This window comes from Trichechus manatus, unplaced genomic scaffold (genome assembly GCF_000243295.1).
Source record: "Trichechus manatus latirostris isolate Lorelei unplaced genomic scaffold, TriManLat1.0 scaffold00019, whole genome shotgun sequence".
Lineage (NCBI taxonomy): Eukaryota > Metazoa > Chordata > Mammalia > Sirenia > Trichechidae > Trichechus > Trichechus manatus.
This window is the reverse complement of record NW_004443955.1, coordinates 14,923,453-14,947,595: the sequence shown is the minus strand read 5'-3', so window position 1 is coordinate 14,947,595 and position 24,143 is coordinate 14,923,453. Positions and strand designations below refer to the sequence as shown.

General features: G+C 42.4%; 1 protein-coding gene and 1 non-coding gene across 2 annotated transcripts in view; both read right to left on the bottom strand.

Annotated features, from left to right (window-relative positions):
- LOC101355333 (insulin-like growth factor 1 receptor) overlaps positions 1-19,689 on the bottom strand; it is a 79,792-nt gene extending 60,103 nt beyond the window's left edge. The window contains exons 1-3 of the mRNA XM_023727875.1: positions 17,693-19,689; positions 9,221-9,369; positions 5,906-6,050 (exon numbers count right to left, since the gene is read on the bottom strand). Coding sequence (XP_023583643.1) covers positions 5,906-6,050; positions 9,221-9,369; positions 17,693-18,060 — 662 coding nt within the window. The 5' untranslated portion in view covers positions 18,061-19,689. The remainder of the gene's footprint in view (positions 1-5,905; positions 6,051-9,220; positions 9,370-17,692) is intronic.
- A 2,532-nt stretch (positions 19,690-22,221) lies between these two features.
- TRNAG-UCC (transfer RNA glycine (anticodon UCC)) lies at positions 22,222-22,292 on the bottom strand. Its single transcript has one exon. It is a non-coding gene; the product is annotated as a tRNA-Gly (tRNA).
- Positions 22,293-24,143: the final 1,851 nt, after the last annotated feature.

Genomic DNA, 24,143 nt, shown 5'->3' with positions numbered 1-24,143 from the left:
GATGGGACACAATCTGGGCATCAAGATTTTTTAAAAGCTGTTCAGTTGATCCTAATGTGTAGCAAAGTTTGAGAACCACTGGGATAAAAGTTACCTTAGATTAAACCAAAAGCACACACAAATTAAACTTTCAGACAGCTCTGCTAATGCTCTTCTACTCAAAAACCTTGAATATGTTCCACTGCCTACCCAAATTATAACCTCCACACCTGGGCGCATAACACCTTATGTAATCCTAATAGCACCTACCTCTCTAGCATTATTTGCCAAACAGGCCCTAGGATGCCCCAAATCGCTGCCTTTGTTCCTGTCGCCCTTCCCTGAATCAGCCTTCTTCACCTTTCGCTTCTGAGTGTTTCTATAAACCCTTCAAGGCCCATCTCAAATGCCACCTTTTCTTGGAAGCCTGGCTGGTCTTCTCAGTCAGATAGCTGACTCTCTATTGTGCCCATGTCATGGTCCTTAGCTTTCCCTCCTGGCACTTTGCAAGTTCTGCTTTGAGCTCTTGACATTTATCTACTTATCATCTTCCTTCCTTCTCTTCCCTTCTTACCCAAAAGGGGGAGGGGAGAAGCAGGCAAAGGGGCAGGAGCTAACTCTGTTCCTGAGTCAAAGAAGCAACAGCAGCCATTGCTACTGGCCACCCAAGAAACAAATACAGCTCTTGTGGTGGAGTCAGTCACAGTGAGGCTGAGCTGCACTTTTTTGGTCACAGGTGAGAGACCCCCAACTCCCATTAAGAAAGGTGAGATCTCCAACAAAATTCTTTATCGAAATGGAAAAACATATCACCAACTTTACATGGAAAGGAAAGAGACCCCAAACAGCTAAAGCAATACTGAAGAAGAAAAGCAAAGTAGGAGGCCTCACACTCCCTGATCTCAAAACATACTATACAGCCACAGTAATCAAAACAGCCTGGTACTGGTTCAAAGACAGACACATAGACAAATGGAACAGAACTGGCAGCTGATTTTCAACAAGGGGTCAAAGTCCATTAAATAGGGAAGAAGCAGTCTCTTTAACAAAGGGTGCTGGCAAAACTGGATATCCATATGCAGAAAAATGAAAGAGGATCCATACCTAACACCATGCACAAAAACTACCTCAAAATGGGTCAAAGACCTAAATGTTAAAGTTAAAACTTCAATATAGGGCCAAAACTATGGGACCTAATTATTTTCAGTAATAGGTTACCAAACACAACTACAAATGCATGCGCAAGAGAAGACAAGTTAGATAACTGGGATCTCCTAAAAATTAAATACTTACGCTCATCAAAAGATTTTATCAAAAGAGTAAAAAGAGACCTACAGATTGGAAAAAATCTTTGGGAATTATATATCTGGTAAGAGTCTTATCTCTAAAATATACAGAAAACTTCAACGACTCAACAACAAAAAGACAACCCAATTAAAAAATGGGCAAAGGACATGAACAAACACTTCACCAAAGAGGACAGTCGAGCGGCCAACATGAAAATGCGATCATTAACCACCAGAGAGATGCAATTAAAATGTCAACGAAATACCATCTCACCCCTGTAAAAATCGCACTGATCCAAAAAAACAGAAAACAACAAATGCTGGCAAGGTTGTGGGGAAATTGGAACCCTGCTCCACTGCTGGTGGGATTGTAAATTGGTTCAACTACTATGGAAGACAGTACAGTGCTTCCTCAAAAAGCTAGAAACAGAAACACCCTATGATTCAGCAATCCCACTCCTAGGAATATCCTCTAGAGAACTACAACACAAAGACATGTGTGCACGTATGTTCACTGCAGCATTATTCACAACAGCAAAAAGATGGAAACAACCTAACTGCTCATCAACAGATGAATGCATAAACAAATGGTGGTACATACACACAATGGAATACTATACAGCCATAAAGAATGATGATGAGTACTCAAAATATATTATAACGTGGATGAACCTGGAGGACATGATGCTGAGTGAAATAAGTTGATCACAAAAGGACAAATACTGAATGATCTCACTATTATAGAAGGACAAGAATAGGTATACATACAGAAAACAACATTCTTTGCTGGTTACCAGAAATGGGAGGAAGAGGGAAGGGGAATCACTTTTTAGATAGCAGACACTTGTTAGTTTTGATGATGGGTAAGGGAATACCAAATAAAGGGTAAAGTCAGCACAACTTGACCAAGGTAAAAGATGACACTAAGAAGTACACAAGAAAAAGAGATAATTTTGGTAAAAGCCACAACATATACAATTTTGCAACAACATCAATAACAACCTAAAAATATGTGTGTGGTTACCTAGGTATGCTTACGTATGTATAAGTAAACACATCTGAATATATGGTTGCTTGCGTATAGATGTTTCTGTAGGCAAATGTATACACGTTTGTGTATGCTGCATATATATTCACATATAAAATAAAGCACATGGGGGCACAGTTATGGATACTTCCTAGACATAACCAAACACCTCACGGGATTGGGTTACTGGGTTTGAGGGCTTAGGACCATAGTCTCGGAGGGCAACTTGGTCAACCGGCATAAAATAGTGCATAAAGATAATGTTCTACATCCTAGTTTGGTGAGTAGTATCTGGGGTCTTAAAAGCTTGTGAGTGGCCATCTAAGATACAACTATTGGTCTCCATGCGTCTGGAGCAAAAGATAATGAAGGAAACAAAAGACTCAAAGAAGAAACTAGTCTACAGGACTAATAGTCTACACGAACCACAGTCTCACCTCCCTTGACACCAGAAGAACTGGATGGTACCCGGCTACCACTACTGACTGTTCTGACCAGAGACACAATTGATGGTCCCAGATAGAATGGGAGAAAAATGTAGAACAAAACTCAAATTCCTAAAAAAGGCCAGACTTGCTGGACTGGTATAGACTACAGGAACCCCTGAAACTATCACCCTGGGATACCCTTTAAGCTTGGAACTCAAACCACTCTTGGTGGTCACCTATCAGCCAAAAACAGAGTAGTTTATAAAATAAATAATATCACTCGTGAGTACTGTGCTTCTCTAAACAATCATCTAAATGACACCTAACAGTCAACATTTACCCTAGGCCAAAGATGAGAAGGTAAGGGGGACAAGGAAGCTAGATGAATGGAAACAGACCAACCAGGGTGGAAATAATGACAGTGCTGACACATTGTGAAAAGTGTAACCAGTGCCACTGAATAGTATGTATTGAAATTGTTAAATGAGAATCTAATTTGTTAAGTAAATTTTCTTCAACAACACAATAGAGTATTTTAACAAATAAATAAAAAGAAATGCAAGATTCTCAAGAGCCCTAGCTATAGAAGGAGAGAGCCTTTGAGAAGGAGCAGGCGGGAATGAAAGGCTGGAACCCCAGCATCCTCAGAGCTACAAAGCCCTTTCACAGGGCTATTGATGAGCAGTAGGTTGTGAAAACCTGAGGCCCCTTTGCCCTCTGCTCCCATCTCAACCACTAACAGCAGGGTAGGGGCCTGGGAGCTTACCTGTGAAACCTCCCAAAAGACCTGAGTAACAACATGAATCCTTAAAAAGATCCCACTGATACTTCAGGTTTTATAAAAGTTTAGATAATGAGAAATACACCATCAACATTCTTGCAAATAAAAATCAGGATTTAATTTTCAGCTATATTTAAGTGCCTGTACTTCTAGTCAACACACAACTAAAAGGTAATCGCTAATAAGAATGAATGAAACTCTCACGTTTCACCTCTATCACCTGCTCAGACTGAAGGAAAAAAAAAAAAAAAGAAAAACAGTGTCTAAGCAGCAGGAAAAGGTGAAAAATCCCAATGTGCCACCTGACACAAGGGATTCCAGAAACACAAACACCACTTGGAAGAAAAAACTGAGCTACAATTCATTTAAATATGTAACACAACAATCACTAACCACCACCTCAAATTGGCAGGGCCCCAGCTTGCCACACAGGTGACTAGAGTCACTCTGGGCTGGGCACAGGGGTGGCCTTCCCGGATATGCAACAAGAAAGAAGTTTTCTTCACTAAATAGACAACAGATAAGTAGTAACTTGGGTGAAGGGTAGGATAGTACACAATACTGGGTAAAGTCAGCACAACTTGACCAGGGCAAGGTCATAGAAGCTTCACAGAAACAATCAAACTCCCTAAGGGACTGAATTACTGGGCTGAGGGCTGGAGACCATGGTCTCCGGGGACATCTAACTCAATTGGCATAACATAATTGATAAACAAAATGTTCTACGTCCTACTTTGGTGAGTAGTGTCTGGGGTCTTAAAAGCTTGTGAGCTGCCATCTAAGATACTTCACTGGTCTCACCCCATCTGGAGCAAGGGAGAATGAAGAAAACCAAAGACACAAAGAAAAGATTAGTTCAAAAGACTAATGGACCACAACTACCACAGCCTCCACCAGACTGAGTCCAGCACAACTAGATGGTGCCTGGCTACCACCACCGACTGCTCTGACAGGGATCACAATAGAGGGTCCTGGACAGAGCTGGCGAAAAATGTAGAACTCACAAAAAAAAGCCCACTTAGTGGTCTGACAGAGACTGGAGAAACTTCGAGAGTATGGCCCCCGGATACCCTTTTAACTCAGTAGTGAAGTCACTCCTGAGGATCACCCTTCTTCAGCCAAAGATTAGACAGGCCCATAAAACAAAACAAGACTAGTGGGGCACACCAGCCCAGGGACAAGAATGAGAAGGCAGGAGGGGTCAGGTAATGGGAACCCAAGGTTGAGAAAGAGAGTGTTGACACGTTGTGGAGTTGGCAACTAACATCTCAAAATAATGTGTATTAATTGTTTAATGAGAAACTAATTTCCTCTGTAGACCTTCACATAAAGCACAATGAAAAAAAAAAGGAAAGAAAGTTTTCCTAAAGAATCAGTGCTCCCAGTGGGGAGGACAGTGTGCTTTTCAAAGATGGAATGAAGAGCTGCCCTCTCTCTTTAGCTATATGAGATGGTGGAATTTTAAGAATTTAAGACTGACTACGAGTTAGCCTGAGAAAAACAGGGAGGCTGTCAAGAAACCTTTATAGGGTAACTTTATCCGCTTGGGGCCAAGAAATCAGCAAGCACAACCTTTCTCATGACCTTCCCACCTCCTTTTTCCCCCTAAATTACTTCCCCAACTTCACTTCATAAGGAATTTGCTCATTAATAGATAAGTCTCCTTTTATCTCCAAATGTTAGTTTAGTCAGGCATGCGCTATATTTAAAAGGGTGGACGGGAAGGGAAAAATACACTTGAAAGGTACACCCCAGTTAACTCCTGGGAAGACTGTGTGCATGCAGTAAGCGCAGACTTCTAGCCTCCAGTGAAAAGCCTAAGCTTACTTTAAAACTTCTATCACATAGCACATCCCTGCAGAGGGCAAAAATCCCATCAGTAGTGCAAATCCTATAAGCTCATCACTGAAAACAATTTCATAAATCAAGACTTCTTTATAACAAAAGGAACTGTCCATATGCCTCTAAATCTCGTGTTCCAATGTATTTTGAAAAGCTGGCATGGCTTTTACAGAGTCGAGTCCAGTATCCGAGGCAGATGAGGGTCATGGAATGATGATTTAGCACATTTAACGGATTCCTGTCACCCCTGGCAGAAAGAGCCCCCGAGTCAGACATGTAACCCTTGGCTGATGGGTCACAATACAGTAAGATTGAAAACATCCCTATTTTCCAAAACAGCAATATTCTAAGGACAGAGCATTGTGACTGTCCGCAAGGAGGTGGACCCTCAGGCAAGGCAGGGCTTGACCCAGGCAGCACCAGCCTGACTGGCACATACCCCTTCTATTATTTAAAAAAAAAAAAAAAAAAAGATTCTTACTTTAGTAACCCAGAATTTTAAAGGCACACTACTTACTCTGTAAAATCAAAAGTGCCAGCTCATGAAATCGGGGGCACTTACCCTTCTAGCTGCTCCTCTCCTAAAATCTGGCGAAGATTTTTCAGGAAGGACAAGGAGACCAAGGCATGGGAATGGCGGATCTTCACGTAGCCCGTCACAACCTCGATAAGCCCCATGAAGTTCTCCAGCTCCGAGGCAATGTTATCTAAATTAAGAGGGGCAGTGTTACTACGAGCTCGCTTAGCCGAAGGGTGACACACTTCAGGGTTGTTTTTTTTTTTTTTAATTGTGGTAAATATATATGAAATATTAACCATTTCAACAATTTTCACATGTACAATTCAGTGCTATTAATTATGCTCATCATGTTGTTCAACCATCATCACTATCCATTTCCAAATTTTGTCATCGCCCTAAATTATTAACAGAAGCTCAGTATCCTCCAAGCAATGACACTGCCTTTTCTTCCTTCTCCTGCCCACCCTTGTGACCACTAATAAACTTTGGTCTTTATGCCTTTGCCTAGACTAGGTATTTCATATAAGTGGGATCACACAGTATTTGTCCTTTTGTGACTGACTTATTTTACTCAGCAGAATGTTTTCAAGGTTCGTTTTTTAAAAACACCTATGGAGAACAATTAAGTGGCAGGTCTTGTTTGGGTGGGGCAGGCGGAGATGTTCAGGACTCTTCCTTTTCCAAAAAGGCATTTCCCTAGGCCTGGCCTTCCTTCCACAACCTCCCAGACAAGGCCTGAGACACAGGGGAGGCCAGTTTCTATGGGACGTGCTGCAGCTTCCCAGGCTGATGAACAGAAGGCAAAATCATAAATACCAGACTGCCAATTAGCGAGGGCTGACAAATCTAGGGATCGTCTTTTAATATGCTATGTCAACAGACCGCACCGCCCCCATAGTACAAGGGCATGACTAAATAAACAACATTTTCTTGGTCTCATTACCAACTGCCGTTGCCACCTTTCAATTCTAGTTCCTAAGATACAGGAATCTATATTTAAAGACTGCATCTTACTAAGGCTGGAAGAAAACACACCAAAATGTTAACAATGGCTATCTGTAGGTGACCTAAAGAATTTATTTCTGTGTTTCTAGGTTTTCTCTCAAACACCTGTACTAGCTTCATAACTGGAAAAGAGGTTGAAAAATAGTTGCTCATGCATAGGAAAAAAACAATATGATCTCTGTAAACAGCTATTTCTTTTCATCTTGTTAAGCCTATCTTTTTCTCCCAGGCAATAAAAAGGTAAACTTCAGTTCAACTTATGCCAAAATTATAATAAATATTATAATGAATTGGGTACGGTTCAATTAATGGGGTTTTACTGTGTATAATTCATGATGATTTCTTTAATAAAAGGTTGTATGTGGCTCTGAATTGATAAAGATTAAAAAATAAGAGTCTTTTTCTGGAGGGTCATGGAGTCCCTGGGTGGCGCAAATGGTTAAGAGCTAGTTAACCAAAAAGTTGGTGGTTTGAAAGACCTGATGATCTGCTTCCAAAAGGAGAGTACCTTGAAAACCCTATGGAGCAGTCCTACTCTGCACACAAGGCCCTATACTTAATGTACAGTTTAATGGCCTTCCAAGGAAGTCAAGGAGAAATTCAAGGTATAAATACTGCAGATTGTCTGCAGCTGATGTTTCAAGGAAAAGCTCTTTAATTTTAGGGTGGTATACACCCATTTTAGTCAAGGCCGGGGAAACACTTTTCCAGGAGCTGTCCCATCATCCTAAATCTGACTGATTTCCTGTATTGTACATATACTGGAAGATACCGTTCATCATCATGCACGAACATGTACCAATTCTTCCTCAAATTACACTTCTCCATGGATTAAATTTTTTTTTTATTGTGGTGAAAATATACACAACAAAACGTCGCCAATTCAACAATTACTGTATAAGTCACTAACACTGATTACATTCTTCATTTTGCACAACCATTATTGCTATCCTTTTCCAAATTAAAATAAAAATCAATGCCCCCGTGCAAAAATCCCTTCTTCTCCCCTCCTTCTTACTCCTCATAACCACTAATAATCTTTGGTTTCTATACATTTGCTTATTTCATATAAGTGAGATCATACAGTATTTGTCCTTTTGCGACTGGTTTCATTTATTTAGCGTAACATATTCAAGGTTCGTCCATGTTGTGGCATTTATCAGGACATAGACTAAATTTTTCTCTTTAGGATAGGAGGATGAAAAAGGATTGAACACTTAAAAGGTATGTTCTAGAGAATGAGAAAATTAAAAATAAATTAAGAAATGTAGTAAAAGTTAAAGAATAAAACTTTAGAAGTATTTTGGAGGTAAGAAGTTCTAGCTGTGTGGCAGCAAAATTATCTCCCTGGTGGAGGGGTAGGGGGCATTATGAAAAACCAAGGATATAAAAAAATTCAAAAGAACCAAGCAAAAACTTGTTTCTGCCATTTGTAAACCATAATAGAATAATTCACTCATTTAACAAACATTATTAAGAAAAAGTAAATTTCAGAGAATAAATAAATCGGTCATTTTTTAAAAAAAATGTAAAAGTAATTTCTTCACAAAAGGATTTATAAAAAAATTCCCTTTCAACTTCAAGATCTTCTTACTATACTTATTCTAGCTTGGGAAACTATCAGTATCTTGGTGGTCCCAGTGGCAGAGAATTTAAGGGAACAGTATTCGAAGCTCTTGTCAATTAAAGGCTGGAAGGGAAAATATCACCAAGTAAGAAGTCAATGGGAAATGATTTGCACCAATGCAATTCAGTAGCAACTTACCAAGAATTCCATCTGCTGTAAAGAGTGGTGATCCTACAGGGGTGAGACTCAGCCTCAAGTACAAAATGGCACATACTTGTGTCTCTCTGGCTCTCAGAGATAAATCTGGAGCTCAACTACTCTTTCTGACTTAACAAGATCTTTATAGTGCTACCACTAAACTCTTTCCTTTATCCAATCAATCCAAGTACTAACCAGCACTCTTTGTACTAAAAGATGTTTGGATTTGGCTACAGTGGGAGTCTGCTGAGTCGTACCTCTGACCCATTGGTCCCTTCTGGGGTTTGTGCGTGTCGGGAAGTGCCTCTCCTACGTTAAGATGTGACTAACAGAAAGGAGGGATGATCCTCTTTGTGGGAACAAATGCTCTGCCAATGGCTAAGAAAGACAGTGCTGTCTTTCGAACTTTTTTTTTTTTTTTTTTTAATAAATCTTTTGAGGGAAACTTAAAGGAGAAGCCTCGTGCATGAGGCTTATGCACCATTGTTTTTCTAGGCCCATATTTTAGTTGTGACTCACGGACAAGAAGCAGCAACAAAAGGAAATCAAGTGATTCAGCCATCTCTCCCAGTGGATAGAACACTTACTGCCTCGTCGAATATTAATGAGCAAGTTGCCCTTGAAGATGGTGCATCCTTGAAGCATTTGCGCAGAAGTCACAGAATCAATGGTCTTTGTTTTCTTCTCTTCCTCACAGACTTTGGGGCAAGGACCTTCGCAAGGGATGCAGTACATGCTGTGGAGGAGGAAAAAACAACCAAAAAACACACAGAACTGAGTCTGCCTCCTTGCATTTGAAAAATTGTTTAAGTTTACACTCTTATTTTAGTTGCAATTTTTACAGTACACGTTGCAAAAAAGCAGCTAGTTTGCAATTAGTCTTAAAGCATTCCTGTGGTCATAGAGTATCTCATCCCCAAACCCACTCGGGATAATCCACGCACATTGCAACCAAAAGCAGAAGTGTCTACAAAGGAAAAGCCTGTTGCTTGTTTCCAGACAAAATCCATGATGCATCCTTGAGGCATGTGTGTATCATAGGCTGTTGACTGGGGAGCCAGATGGTTCCATGTGGGAGAAATAGCCTCACAGAGAGAGAGAGGAAGCCCTGGGGGCTCCCAAGGAGAACAGAGCTGCTTTTTGGATGCCGTAGCCTCTGCTGGGCACCGCTGGGAGAGTCAACAGGGACAGCAAAGGGATGACAGTGTCTCTGCTGCTAACAACAGTCCAACTCCTGCAATCAGTGCCCCAGCAAAGCTCAGTGACGGATTCCAAAGTCACGTGGTACAGCACAAATCCATTATTTTCTTGCTAAAGCACAACTGAAATTATTTCTTGACAGTGTTTTGCAGAAACTTGTAAATTGATCCCAATGTTGTTTTCTTTGCATACACAATAAAAGCAAGGGATTTCCATTACTTTGTAATAGGCTCCTATTTCAAATGCTATCCTCAGTATGTCACAAGCCACCAAAAGTCAGGGATGACCACGTAGCATATAAGTTAAGTGCAGAGGAGGGATTGGCACTTATCCTGCTCACTACCGTCATTTAGGAAATAGGGGACAAGATGCTAACCCACTCAGGGCTGTTGAACCTGTGGGCTCTATAACTTATAGACAGAACAAGGATCAGCAAATTGGGTCAATTTCTAAACAAAATAAATAATACAATCTGATGGGATGTGTGTGTAACAGGATGGTGAGTTGGAAGTCAATAAATAAACATTATTGTTCTTAAGTGATCTTTTAAACTTCATGAAGATAGAAAAAGAACATTCAAGAAAATAGCATCAGTTATAGCTCTTTTCATTAGAGTCTATTTTTTCCCCCTAGAACTTTAGTTGCATAATTAAGGCAAAGACGCAGGGTTTTGTTTTGCTTTATTTAAGAAAACTTCCCTGGTATTTTCTTATTTCATGTTGGAAGAATGGCAGGCAAGGTTTCAAAGAGTTCAGCAAGAACTGGGCCTCCCAATGGAGGACAGAGTCCTCCAACCTTGGACATCATACTCAGAATCCTCATTTCTAGGCGGGTAGTGACTTCCCTTCAGAACTGTGTTTTGGACTTCTATTGTTTCTAATTTATTAACATACTGTGTTATCCCCCCACCCTCCTTTTTAAAACATTTTTTATTTTGAAATAATTACATATTCACAGGAAGTTGCAAAGAAGTACAGAGAGGTCCCACGTACCCTTCATCCAGTTTCCCCCAATGCTTACATCTTACATAATGATAATGCAATCATGAAAACCAGGGAATCAACACTGGTACAATGTGTGTGCAAAGTTCTGTTGTTTTGTTACACTGTAGATCCGAGTAACCCCCAACACAGCCAAGACACAGAACTCTTCCATCACCATAGACTCTCCTCATGCCGCCCCCTCATTGTCACACGTTCCCTCCTCTATTCCTAACGTCTGGCAACCACTGGTCTGTTCTCCATCTCTGTAACTTTGTCATTTCAAGAATGTTATATAAATGGAATGATACAGAATGTGACCTTCTGAGACTGACTTTTTTACTCAGGATAACGTCCTTGAGACCACTTCATGGTGTTATGTATATACATAATTCATTCCTTTTTACTGCCAAGTAATACTCCATGGTGTGGATTTACCAGTATCGTGTGATGAATCACTTTTTTTGTCCTTTCTGGCCATGGTCTTGTAACTCCCATCCAAGTGATTGGGCGGGACTGTGATAGGATAATCATGGCCCACCAAAGGGACTGGTCAGTTTTGCTATCCTGCTGGGTTTGAAATGAGCCACCCAAGAGGTGAGAAACAGAGAAGAGCCCACCACTACCAAGGAAGAACAACCAGGAGCCAGCACATCCCTTGGACCTGGGATCCCTGTGCTGAGAAGCTTTTGGAAGCAGGAGATGGAGAGAGAGTAAGTGAGCTGTAATCCTGAAGACAGTGAGAAGTGGTAGCAGCAGAGACCCAACAACAGGAGATAGTGTGGTGGGCCTCCTGTCCCAGGGAGAGAGAAAGCTAAGTGCTTTTAGGCAGAGGCCTAGGGCCAGGGAGAGGCATGCCTGATAGCATGACTGGAAAGAGGCTGTCCTGATGGAAGAACTGTATCCTGAGTGTTCCTGAACCTGAATTGTAACTGTTACTTCCCTACTAACCCCAATAATCATTAGTATTATCTGTGAGTTCTGTGTGGTCATTGCAATGAATTATCGAATCCAGCAGAGAAGTAGAGACTGTCATGGGAGGAACAGTTGGTGTCTGAATTGGTAAAGACAGTAGAGAGAAGAGGCATGTCTGACGTCTGCCTCAAAGGAATCAGCCTTGGGCTGTTGATCTTGATTCTCCTTCCCATTTGTGAAGAGAAAGGAGGTCAGACTCCGCCTCTACGCTGTTTTAACAGTTGGTGTCAATGGCTCCAGACTCATGAAAGCATGGGACCTTGTAAGAGAAAGAACAAAGGGGCTTGGGAAATGAAACTTTTGATTCTTGGATGGTTGCTTTGGTTGTTGTTGTCTGTAATGGCTGAAGGGAAGGTTATGCTGCAGCTGAGGGGAGGAAAAACCCCACCTGGAGTGGCCTGGGGCAAAAGTCAGACCAGATAAGCAGGATGACTGATAGGGGGCCAGGGTCTACTGGTTCCACGCAGCCAGAGGCCCAGGACCATATTCATACAAATGGGAAGATAGTTGAGAAGAGAAGATGAAACTGGGATGTTTTAAAAAGGCTTATGTGTTATACTGGGGAAGCCAGCACAGATTGTCCAAGGCAAGGTCATGGAAGCTCCACAGACACATCCAAACTTCCTGAGGGACCGAATTACTGGGCTGAGGGCTGTGGGGACCATGGTATCAGGGAACATCTAGCTCAACTGGCATAACATAGTTTATAAAGAAAATGTTCTACATCCTACTTTGGTGAGTAGCGTCTGGGATCTTAAAAGCTTGTGAGCGCCCATCTAAGATACTCCACTGGTCTCACCCTGTCTGGATCAAGGAAGAATGAAGAAAACCAAAGACGTAAGGGAAATATTAGTCCAAATGACTAATGGACCATAAGTACTACAGCCTCCACCAGACTGAGTCCAGCACAACTAGACGGTGCCCGGCTACCACCACTGACTGCTCTGACAAGGATCACAACAGAGGGTCACAGACAGAGCTAGAGAAAAATGTAGAACAAAATTCTAACTCACACACACACACACACACACACAGACCCACACAATAGACCAGACTTTATGGTCTGACAGAGACTGGAGAAACCCTGAGAGTATGGCCCCCTGGGCACCCTTTTAGCTCAGAAATGCAGTCACTCCTGAGGTTCACCCTTCAGCCAAAGATTAGGCAGGTCCATAAAACAAAACGAGACTAAATGGGCACACCAGCCCAGGGGCAAGGACTAGAAGGCAGGAGGGGATAAGAAAGCTGGTAATGGGGAACCCAAGGTCAAGAATGGGAGAATGTTGACATGTCATGAGGTTGGCGACCAATGTCACAAAACAATATGTGTACTAACTGTTTAATGAGAAGCTAGTCTGTTCTGTAAATCTTCATCTAAAGTACAATAAAAAAATAATAAAAAGAGTTAAAAGGGTTACATGTTCAGGATTATGTGTTCAATTGAAAGTACTATGGATATTGAATGCTTCTACCTAGTGTTGTAAAACAGACCTAAATGAATGATAAACATGAATATTGGGTATTATAGATGACAGACAGTGTGTAACTCTGCCGTCAGCCAATACTTGGTTGGATATGCTAAAAGGGGAACTAGGATTTGACCAAGGGAAACACAGGCTTTTTGTTTCAAGTAGCCCTGTGTACACAGTGCCGTATTAGGTCAAAAATTTGAGCCCCACCCGTATTTTGCATTTGAAAAGACATGCAGAATCACTTAGAGCTGCTGAGGGAACAGAGGATTTGCATTTGAATGAAAGATCTGCAAAAAAAAAAAAAAAAAAAGGTGACTGTTTTGCTTTTTGCATTTCCAGCAAGTGGTTTGCTGTTGGAGGCATCTAGGCAGGAAAAATCAGTGTCCTTTGGAAGGAATCCCCTTCCAGGACTGGAAGTTAAAGGAAGCCAGCAAGTAGACAGCTTGGTCTGCTTGCTTGTGGTGACCGCCTGGGTCCACTCAATGAGTGGAAGTAGGGGAAGTACAGCAAATGAAGAGATAGGCTGAGTTTGGACATGCTCCACTGGCACCTGTTGACCCAGCCCCCGTGGACCCAGCCCATGGGAGGTAGGGATGAGAGTGAGAGGAAGGCTGGCTGGTCAGAAGTAAAGGGAGTTGCGTGTGGACTCCTATGTTTACGGGTGGAACCCGCTGACATAGCCCAAGGGGGCTAGGGATGAGAGTGCGAAGGGGCTGTCGAAGTGCCAAAGTGCTGGCAGGTGTGTGTGAACTCTCAAGCCTGAGGCTGCTACCCATTGTGACCTAGCTTGGATGGCTAGGGATGAGCTGACCAGAACCAGAGGGAATGAAGAGAAAGATGTTTGACACCATGAGCTGGTGTAAATCACTGCAATTTGATGGTTTGCTCTGGACTGACTTCGCTTATGGATACAGATGCTCAAAGTTCCAACCAGAAGAGAAAATTCTTCAAGACCAAGAACATGCTTATCTCCTCAGTACTGGTTTGACAGGGACAGGGAATTAAAACACTGGCTATCTAAAACGAGGGCAAACAAAGGCATGAAGTGGCTGGCTTACATGCTTTCATGAGTGTGCTTACATTAAATAAGGGGGACAATGGAGGATGCCCACTGAGGAGTTTCCTCTTTTCCTGATGAGTCTGGGGAAGAGAGGGTGGGGAAAGATGCTGATAGAATTATATGATTCAGTTGCGAGTGTTGATGGTTAACGGTTAACTGCGATTGTAAAAACTGTAATTGTAGAAACTAACTGTGAAAGAGTGGACTAAGGGGGAGGCAGTGCTGGACTGGAGTACAGAGGCCCAACCTACAGTCCCTTAAAGGTTTTGCTATGTTGATACCTTGTGAGACTCAGAGCAAGGAAATTATCTTCTCTCAGTTAAATTTTTATCAGACAACAGGAAGGGTGAAGAAGCTGAGATGACTTTTGGAGAACCTGACCAGATCAGATGAACACCTGCAGCAGACCTGAGTGCCCGGGACCTAAGTAACCTCACCCTGTGGACCCTTTGCCCTATTGAAGGACTAACTGTTACAGACTGTTTGAGACTGGTAAAATGATTGGAAGGGGGAAGTTATCCTCCAAATATGAAAGAACCATAGCGAGAATAGCCAGGGGGTGGCCTGCGGTGCAATGGATCCCTTTTGTGTTCTTCCTAGCCATGGTCTTGTAACTTCCACCCAAGTGACTGGGTGGGATTGCGTGATAGAGTAATTGTTGCCCACCAATGGGATTGGTCAGTTTTGCCATCCCACTGGGTTTGAAATGAACCACCCCAGAAGTGGGAGGAGAAAAGACACCATTACCAAGGAAGAACAGCCAGGAGCCAGCATGTCCTTTGGAACTGGGATTCCTGCGCTGAGAAGCTCTTGGAAGCAGGAGATGGAGAGAAAGCGAGCTGTAACCCTGAAGATGGTGAGAAGCAGTGGCAGCAGAGACCCAGCAACCGAGATCCGGCAGCAGGAGATGGCATGGCCAGCTTCCCGTCCCATGGAGATAGAAAGCTGAGTGCCTCTGGGCAGAGACAGAGGGCCAGGGAAAGGCGTGCTGTGAGCAGGGCTGGGAAGAGACCGTCCTGATGGAAGAGCTGTATTCTGAGTGTTCCTGAGCCTGAACTGTAACTGTTAACTTCCCTAATAAACCCCATAATCGTGAGTAATGCCTGTGAGTTCTGTGTGGCCATTGCAATGAATTACTGAACCTAGCAGAGAAGTACAGTGCCATGGCAGGGACAGTTGGTGTCAGAACTTGTAAAGATGGTGGAGAGAGGAGGCATGTCTGACCTCTGCCTCACAGGAATCAGTCTTAGGCTGTTGATCTTGATTCTCCGTCCCCCTTGTGAAGAGAGAAGAGGTCAGACTCTGTCTCTACGCTGTTTTTGCAACCAGATATTGTTTAATCACTTACCCATTGCAGGACATCTGGGTTTGTTTCCACTTTGGGGCTATGATAAATAAGGCGCTATGAACAATCATGTACAGATTTTTGTGTGGACATAAGTTTTCATCCAACTTCCACTGACAGATGGGTGATAGCTGTGCATGAGGTGCACTGGCCAGGAATCAAACCTGGGTCTCCCGCATGTAAGGTGAGAATTCTACCACTGAGCCACCAGCCCAGGAGTGTGTAAGGTATGTGTAGGTTTAGATTCCTCCCACCAATTTTTAACATACAATTTTTAAACCAAACACCTTTCTTAAGGTGTCTAGGAATAATCTAGCACTTGAATGTTTTTCTAAGAAAGGGCTCTGATTACATGTTTACAAATTAAGCTTCCTCAAATCCATTCTGGAACAGAGAGGGTATAAACAAATAAAGGGTATAAACAAATAAATAGTTTAAGTGTCAAATAGGCCTTAAAGGCTGAGACAGGGATTGCTTCCCGATGGTGTTGTATTTCAAAATAGGAAAGGTAGATCTACAGCTTTGAACAGACTGGAAGAATGGGTTGGAAGAAAATGGCTCAATTCTTTGAAGGCAGCACTGTCGCAGAAGAAACAATAGCACTGTCAAAACGCACAGTGCTTCCCCCCCCGCCCAATACTCTGATGACTGAACGCCTCCAAACGTCAGAGGAAACGGACCCACAGGAGAAAGGCACTATCACGCCAAGCCTGTGGACCAGTACGCTGTCCCCATCCCACTCCCAGGAGGAATGTAACATCTGAATGTGGCTGAGCCTCAACTTGGTTCCAGACACCGCGGTGGGGGCCCAAAGCATGCAGTGGTAAGGCCCTGCTCCATTTTCTGGCTGCCAACAGAATATGAATAAGATATGGTACACTTATTTGGGATACAGTATGTATGCTTGATGGTTCACTGGAATCCTTGGCTCATCTATCATTTTAAAGTATTTAATTATTTTTCTGTCACAACAGTTACAGAAATTGTAACAGGCAGAAAGTTGCTGTATATCTTGTTGTTACTTGCCGTTGAGTCGATTCCGACTCATGGTGACCCTGTGTGCAGAGTACAACTGCTCTATAGGGTTTTCAAGGCTGTGACCTTTCAGAAGCAGATGGCTAGGCCTGTCTTCTGAGGCACCTCTGGGTGAGTTCGAGCCACCAACCTTTCGGCTAGTAGTTGAGTGCTTAACTGTTTGCACCACCCAGGGACTCCTGTTGTACATGTAATATTATGAAATAATGTGAGTTTTATCTTCGATGGTGAATTTGAAGGTAAGCCTGTGGCAGGAACAACATCTCCAAATATTACACCAGAAACAGAGCCCGTTTTATAAAGGCTTACGTGAAACAGACTTACAGAAATAGACTGCAGCACAAATCAGATAAGTCACGTATCATATTCAAGATTCACGTGTACTTATCTAATGGTATTTTATATCTGTAGAATAGTTTTATTTTGAAGAACCCAGAAACGTAAGGGTCCTACAGTGCTAGTCATGAAAGAGACACCTGGCTCTTCGTGGCTGAACTAACTTTTCCCACAAGTTCTCTGCTCTGCTCTAGAATAGAGACATAGCAACCCCAAACCTCTGCTTCTTTTGCTTCCAGAGTGATATCTTTCTTTTTTTTTTTTGCCACAGAGTTGATACTGACTCATGGCGACCCCACGTGTGTCACAATAGAACTGTGCTCCATAGGGTTTCCAATGGCTGATTTTCAGAAGTAGATCGCCACGCCTTTCTTCCTAGTCCATCTTAGTCTGTTCAGCATCGTAACAACACACAAACTTTCACTGACAGATAGGTGATGGCTGTGCATGAGGTGCACTGGCCAGAACTGAACCTGAGTCTACCGCATGGAAGGTGAGAGCCCTACCGCTGAACGACCAGCTATGCTAGCCCTCTCAAAAGGACCCACCACCCATTACCTCCTGATGGTCCCACCTAGACAGAACAACGGAGTCACCAGAGTGACCAGGACAGGTCACTGCTGGCAGGGGAGCCGTCTGCAGCTCCAGCGACTGACCTCTGGCTCCCGTTGCGGATGAACCCCGAGGGGCACTCCTGCATGCACTCGCCGTCGTGGATGACGAAGCCCTCGGAGTCATTGCTCTCAGCGTTGGGGATGTTGGCGCAGAAGTCCCGGTCCACGCAGCGCCAGCCCTCAAATTTGTAGGTGTTGGGTGGGCAGGTGGGCACACAGACGCCCGCGTAGTAGTAGTGGCGGCAGGCGACGCAGGCCGTGGCATTGTCGGGCGCGCTGCAGCTGCCCAGGCACTCGGCATGGCAGCACTCGTTGTTCTCGGTGCACGCTCGCTTTCCACACGCACTCGGGCACACTGTGGGCAGAGAGGAGAGGGTTAGGCTGGCAGGGGTCCCAAAGCCGCCCAGCATGTTCTGGGTCTTCACTACCACCAGCACCAGACTGCTTGGTTCAGCAAATAAAGAAAAACCAACAACTCCATGCAATACCAAAAGGACAATCCCTGTGCCCTTCACTCCCCTTAGACTTGATGTTAACAGTACTACAGACCCTATTCCGAGTTTTACCAACACAGGGGAAGAAACTCAGTACTTCGAGTCAGGAGACCAGGGTTTAAAGTCCAGGCTCTCCCATTTACTTGTTCTTTGGTCTGGGACAAGCCATTTACTTCTCTGACCTTGATCCTCTCTTTTCTCATCTTTAAAATGGGGGTACTCATACTCACATTAGCAGGTTGCTTGAGGAGTATGTGATGTGGAAGTCCTACACGAACAATGGTTTATTATTATTTTTCAAAAAAGCATGATGCTTTTCTCATTGTGCATCTCAAATATGTTCCTTACTAAAATCTCTTCGTAAGCTTTAGTGTGCAGAAATCCTCCTTTATTTTAAGAACAATGAAACTATAAATATAGTAAAGAGAATACAATTCTAGGGCCTACAAAATGGCTTTAGAGAACTTGTATCTGTTTGTAATAACATATCAAAAGTTTTCACCCAGTGAGAAATAAGCAATGATATTAACTATCAACTTCTTTACACGTCCTAATGTATCAAATCACGGAGAAGTTAACCATACCCGATGGTTATTCTTTCAGTACAAGAAAGTGGGTGGGTGGGTCCAGTGTCTACAAGCCATGAGAACCACAAGACATCAGAAGCCCTCTCCTCCAAGCCCCTCCGTGCTAAAGCTAAGTGAAAGCAGTATCTAATAACCACAGAGCCACAACTCATCTCCCGAATAGATGAGCTGGCGTCTATTTTCATCATAGTGCTGTAATGATCACACTCTATGGGCTATTGGCGTTCCTTACAAATAAAGTATAAATTAACAAAACATGAGATCTGGCTTGCATTATCCATTTCCTACTTTTTCTTTGAGTTGGAAAACAACACGAAATTATTTAAATATGTATATTTTGACTCTGACATGCATTACTTAGTGAAGATTCTATTCTTTTCTTAAAATAAAAATTCATACTCGAAAAAAATCAGAGATCACTGATAGGGCACCAATAGGACAGGAGGATATAAACAACATGCAGGCTTCCTGCCCACAAAGGGCTTCTGGTCAATACCTTCGTGTGGACCCTCCCACGTCCCTTCCCATGCATGTGCATTCACATGTAAATACAAGTATCTACAAAAAAGGGTCAAGCCTTTTTTTTTCTTTTTGCATTGGATATATTGTGAATCCCACTATCATTTATCATCTGCTTTACATCCCCTTGTTCAGTATATCAGAAGTTACAACCAGTCTCGTACTATTAGACATTTCATCTATCCCCAGCTTTTCTTTTATTACAATCAGGACTGCACTCTTCATGAGCATCCTTAATTATTTCATTAGGATAAATTTCCAGAGCTGACTTTGCAGGATCAAGCTGTCCTCTAGAACATTTGTACCTACTTACACTCCCACTAGCTGTGTCTAAGAACCCCTGCTTCACTGCAAACAGGTGAGTTTAAACACAGATATCGGAAGGTGGACATTCAATAGATGGTATCATCTTGGAAGAGAACAGACTTAATTTCATGATAGTGTCAGCTTAACATAATTTTGCAACTTTCTCCTTTGAAATAATTCTTTGACAGAGACAACAGATTGTCTTCTATTATTTATTCTTCTTACATTTTTTAGTAATATAACCGTGATTTTTAGTTAGACATATTATACTGCCATCCACCTAGATAATACATCTGCTAGCCTCCCTTGTAACTAGAAGTGGCCATGTGACTGAAGTTCTAGCCAATGAAACATAAGTAAACTTTCTGCATAGAACTCTCTAGAAGAGTCTTTAAAATAGAAAAGCATGCCCTTCCTCTTCCTTGCTGGCTGGAAAGTAGGAGTAATGTATGGAGCTCAAGCAGCCATCTTAGACCATGAGGTAGCATAGTTAAGAATGGCAAAGTGAGATAAAAGGAGCTTGCGTTCCTTATGACTGTTGAGCCACCAACGACAACCTTGGGCAGCTTACTTCCAGACTTGTTCATGTGAGAGAGAAATGAACTTATCTTCTTTAAATGACAGTTATTTGCTATATGTCACTGAACTAATTCCAACTAAGACACATCTTCAGAGGTATGTATAAATCAAGAAGAAAACCATTCCTTTTGGTTTATATCACGTCCTCAACCTATTCACTCATTTTGTTCACCAGAACAAATGACTTCTAGCTATTTCCCAAAACTAACCTACTCATCATAAAGAACAAATATGTTGCAAAAGACTTCTTCAAAATCTTAAAAAGCAAAGATGTCATTTTGATGACTAAGGTGTGCCTGACCCAAGCCATGGTCTTTTCAATTGCTTTATATGCATATGAAAGCTGGACAATGAACAAGGAAGACCAAAGAATAATTGACACATTTGAATTATGGTGCTGGTAAAGAATGTTGAATATACCATGGATTGCCAGAAGAATGAAAAAATCTATCTTGGAGGAAGTATAGTCAGAATGCTCCTTAGAAGAGAGGATAGCAAGACTGTCTCGCATACCTTTTTTTTGAAATGTTTTTATTTTTTCCCATACAAAAATTTATACATACATTGTTATGTGACTCTAATTGCTCCGTCTTGCATACTTTGGACACATTATCAGGATGGGCCAATTTCTAGAGAAGGACATCATGCTTGGTAAAGTAGAGGGTCAGCGAAAAAGAGGAAGATCCTCAAGAAGATGGACTGACACAGTGGCTGCAACAATGGGCTCAAAAATACCTGCTATTGTGAGGATAGCACAGGACCAGACAGTGTTTCATTCTGTTATACACAGATTGCTATGAGTTGGAGCTGACTCAACAGCACCTAACAACAGAGAACAAGGACTAACCATCTCTTATCATTCCAAAAAGGATATGTTGTAGGAGCTCTTAAAATGTTGAGATTCATGTATTGCCTACCAAGGTTATTAACCTGAAGAGGATAACACTAACTTGGATTTACAACCCTAGCATTTTTTTTTCAGTAAAAACACACACACACTCTTTCTCTCTATTACCAAAATCTCACATTCCAATGCATTTAATAATCAAGCAGATTAAATGATTAATTTCAAATATATCCATTATGGAGGTAAAGTTGATAAAGACACTAAAGTAAGGAGATACTGCAGCCCTGAAATGTTGAACCTACGAAGTTCACATAAAAAGAAAAGACCTGCGAGGTCCACGTAGTTAAATACAACTGGCTGCAGAAATGATGGTCACGATCTTGCTCTTCAGGCACGTACTACCAGCATTCAGCAGAAATTCACCTCGGAGCACTAATGTCTCAGGAGGCTGCTCTTTCACCATCAGCCCCTACCAGGCTTCTCGACAGGAGGAAGGAAAAGTTGACTAAGAATCTTACCATCCATTATCGTCAGAGGCTAACTGGGCCAATATCTACTTGTAGAACCTCCTTTCCTCATTTACAATGTAAATAAAATGTGTTGTAACAAGATGGGTAACAGATATTAATAGCAAATAATTACTAATATAGTACTAAAACTCAAGAGTGTTTAAAAAAGACAGAAAAATGCCCCCAGGCACTTGCAAATGCAAATATTGGACATTTCAATATGTGAAAGAAAAAATGAATACAAAGTATTCTTAGGTTTTTGGGTAGATGTTTTTTGTATCTCTCCCTACTTCCACCGGTGACAGACTCTCTGGGCAGTGATCCCATGCAGACCCTCAAAGGGGTGTTTAAACAGAAATGCATGGGCATCAGTTCATGCCCCAACCAATACACAGGGCAGGGACATAGGATTTTATTTCAGTGGTGGCAGCTACTTCTGAAGGAATATCAATAAAGCTTAAATTGTGGTTAGCTGCCATCAAGTCAGCCTCCAGCTCATGGTGACCCCATCCATAACAGAACAAAACGCTGCCTGGTTCTGGCCATCCCCATGATGGGTTACAAATTGGACCATTGTGACCCACGGAGTATTCATTGGTTGATTTTCAGAAGTAGGTCACCAGGCATTTCTTCCTAGTCCTTCTTAGTCTAAAAGTTCCGCTGAAACCTGCTCAGCATCATAGCAACACAAAAGCTTCCACTGACAGGTGGATGGTGGCTGAACATGAGGTGCATTGGCCAGAAATCGAACCTGGGTCTCCTGCATGGAAGGCGAGAATTCTACCACTGAACCACCAATGCCTTCAAGCTTCAGTTAGGTAACATCATTTTCTTTACAGACAGAACAATTCCTCTTAAAGGGATCACAGATAGAGGGGGTCCTGTACGTTAAATGATGCAAACTGTGCACCAACACGTAGCAAACACTCCATGGAGGACAAAAAAGGCGTACGCCAGGGCAGGGAGAAGATCAAGAGAGGAGTGATTTGTGTACTAAAGCCAACGCGCCATCAGGAGGACGTCGCTGCTGCAGGGGGAAGCCAGTGCCTACCTCACTGAGGAACAAGCCTGAGAGGATTCTGGGAGCCAGGCAGGGGTGCACGCGGAAGTCTGGGATTAGGGAGTCCTGGAGCCAGCCCCAGAAGCCTGCTGTAAATTTTGTCTCATCTCAACGTATATAAATATTATTAGTGTTCAGGACTATTAAGGGATTTCTTGAAAAGCCCGGGGCAGTGTGTCTCGCCAGCAGATGAATGGCTGCTCAACATGAGTGCCAAAACTTAAAATTCAGCACAGCAACCAAATTTCCAATGACGGCACTGCGGGGAAAAAGGAGACCTATTCCCTGCTTCCATGAGAGAGGGGCAAGCCTAGAGTGACGAAAGGCATTGCTACCTTTAAAATAAGACGAGGAAAACTGAAGCTGCTACAGGCTAACAAACACACCAAGGTAAAAGCAAACGGATTTTGCGTACGAGATGCTTCTAGTCTGCTGAATTCTTACAATGACTAGCACTAAAAACAAAAGCATATCTAAATTGTTGGAAAAGCTAACATGTCCCCCACTGACCACTAAAAGGGTGGCAATCACATAAAACTGAGGCACTGCTTTTAAAACATTTTCTTCAGTTTGGGGAGAGGAAAAAAAGTCACACACATCAGCCTTGGACTCTCTCCTTTCCCATAGTCCTTGTATTTATTAAATTCCTTCTAGGATTTTTAAAAATTTGTTTTGTTCTCGCCGGTAAGTTCTTTTCAGAATCTTTACCTCAGAGAAACCACTTTTAAAAGTCCAAGCAAATAAAATGCCCTGCTGGAAGAGAAAAGGAAAGAACCCACATCGTTCACAAGGAACAAAAAAACCGAGAGGGGCCACTGAGCCACACAGTTTTTAAAAGTTCAAACAACTTTATAAGCTCTCGGCTACTAACCAAAACATTCGCAGTTTGAATCCACCCAGAGGCACCTTGGAAGAAAGGCCTGGCAATCTACTTTTGACAAATCAGCCAGTGAAAATCCTATGGAGCACAGTTGTACTCTGACACACATAGGATCACCATGAGTCAGAATCAATTCAATGGCAAATGGTTTTTTTTTTTTGTTTATCCTAAATAATTTCTAAAGGATATAACTAATTCATGGATGTTCAAGTAAGGTAAAGCTTCTGGATCAAAATACAAGTTAGGTGAGGGACATCATAGTTATTTCTGGGCTTACCCTAAATGAAGCACCAGTGTACCTCATAAAAAGCAGGTGCCCTTCTGTCATGGATTGAATTGTGTCCCCGCAAAATATCTGTCAACTTGGCTAGGTCATAATTCCCAGTATGACTGTCTATCATTTTATCTTCTGATGTGATTTCCCTATGTGTTGTAAACTCTATCACTATGATGTAATGAGATGGATTAGCAGCAGTCATATTGATGAGGTCTATAAGATTAGGTAATGTTTTAAGCCAATCTCTTTTGAGATATAAAAGAGAGAAGTGAGCAGACAAACATGAGGACCTCATACCACCAAGAAAGCAGTACTGGGAGCAGAGGGCGTCCTTTGGACCTGAGGTTCCTGTGCTGAGATGCTCCCAGACCAAGGGAAGACTGATGCATCACAAGGACCTTCCTCCAGAGCTGATAGAGAGAGAAAGCCTTCCCC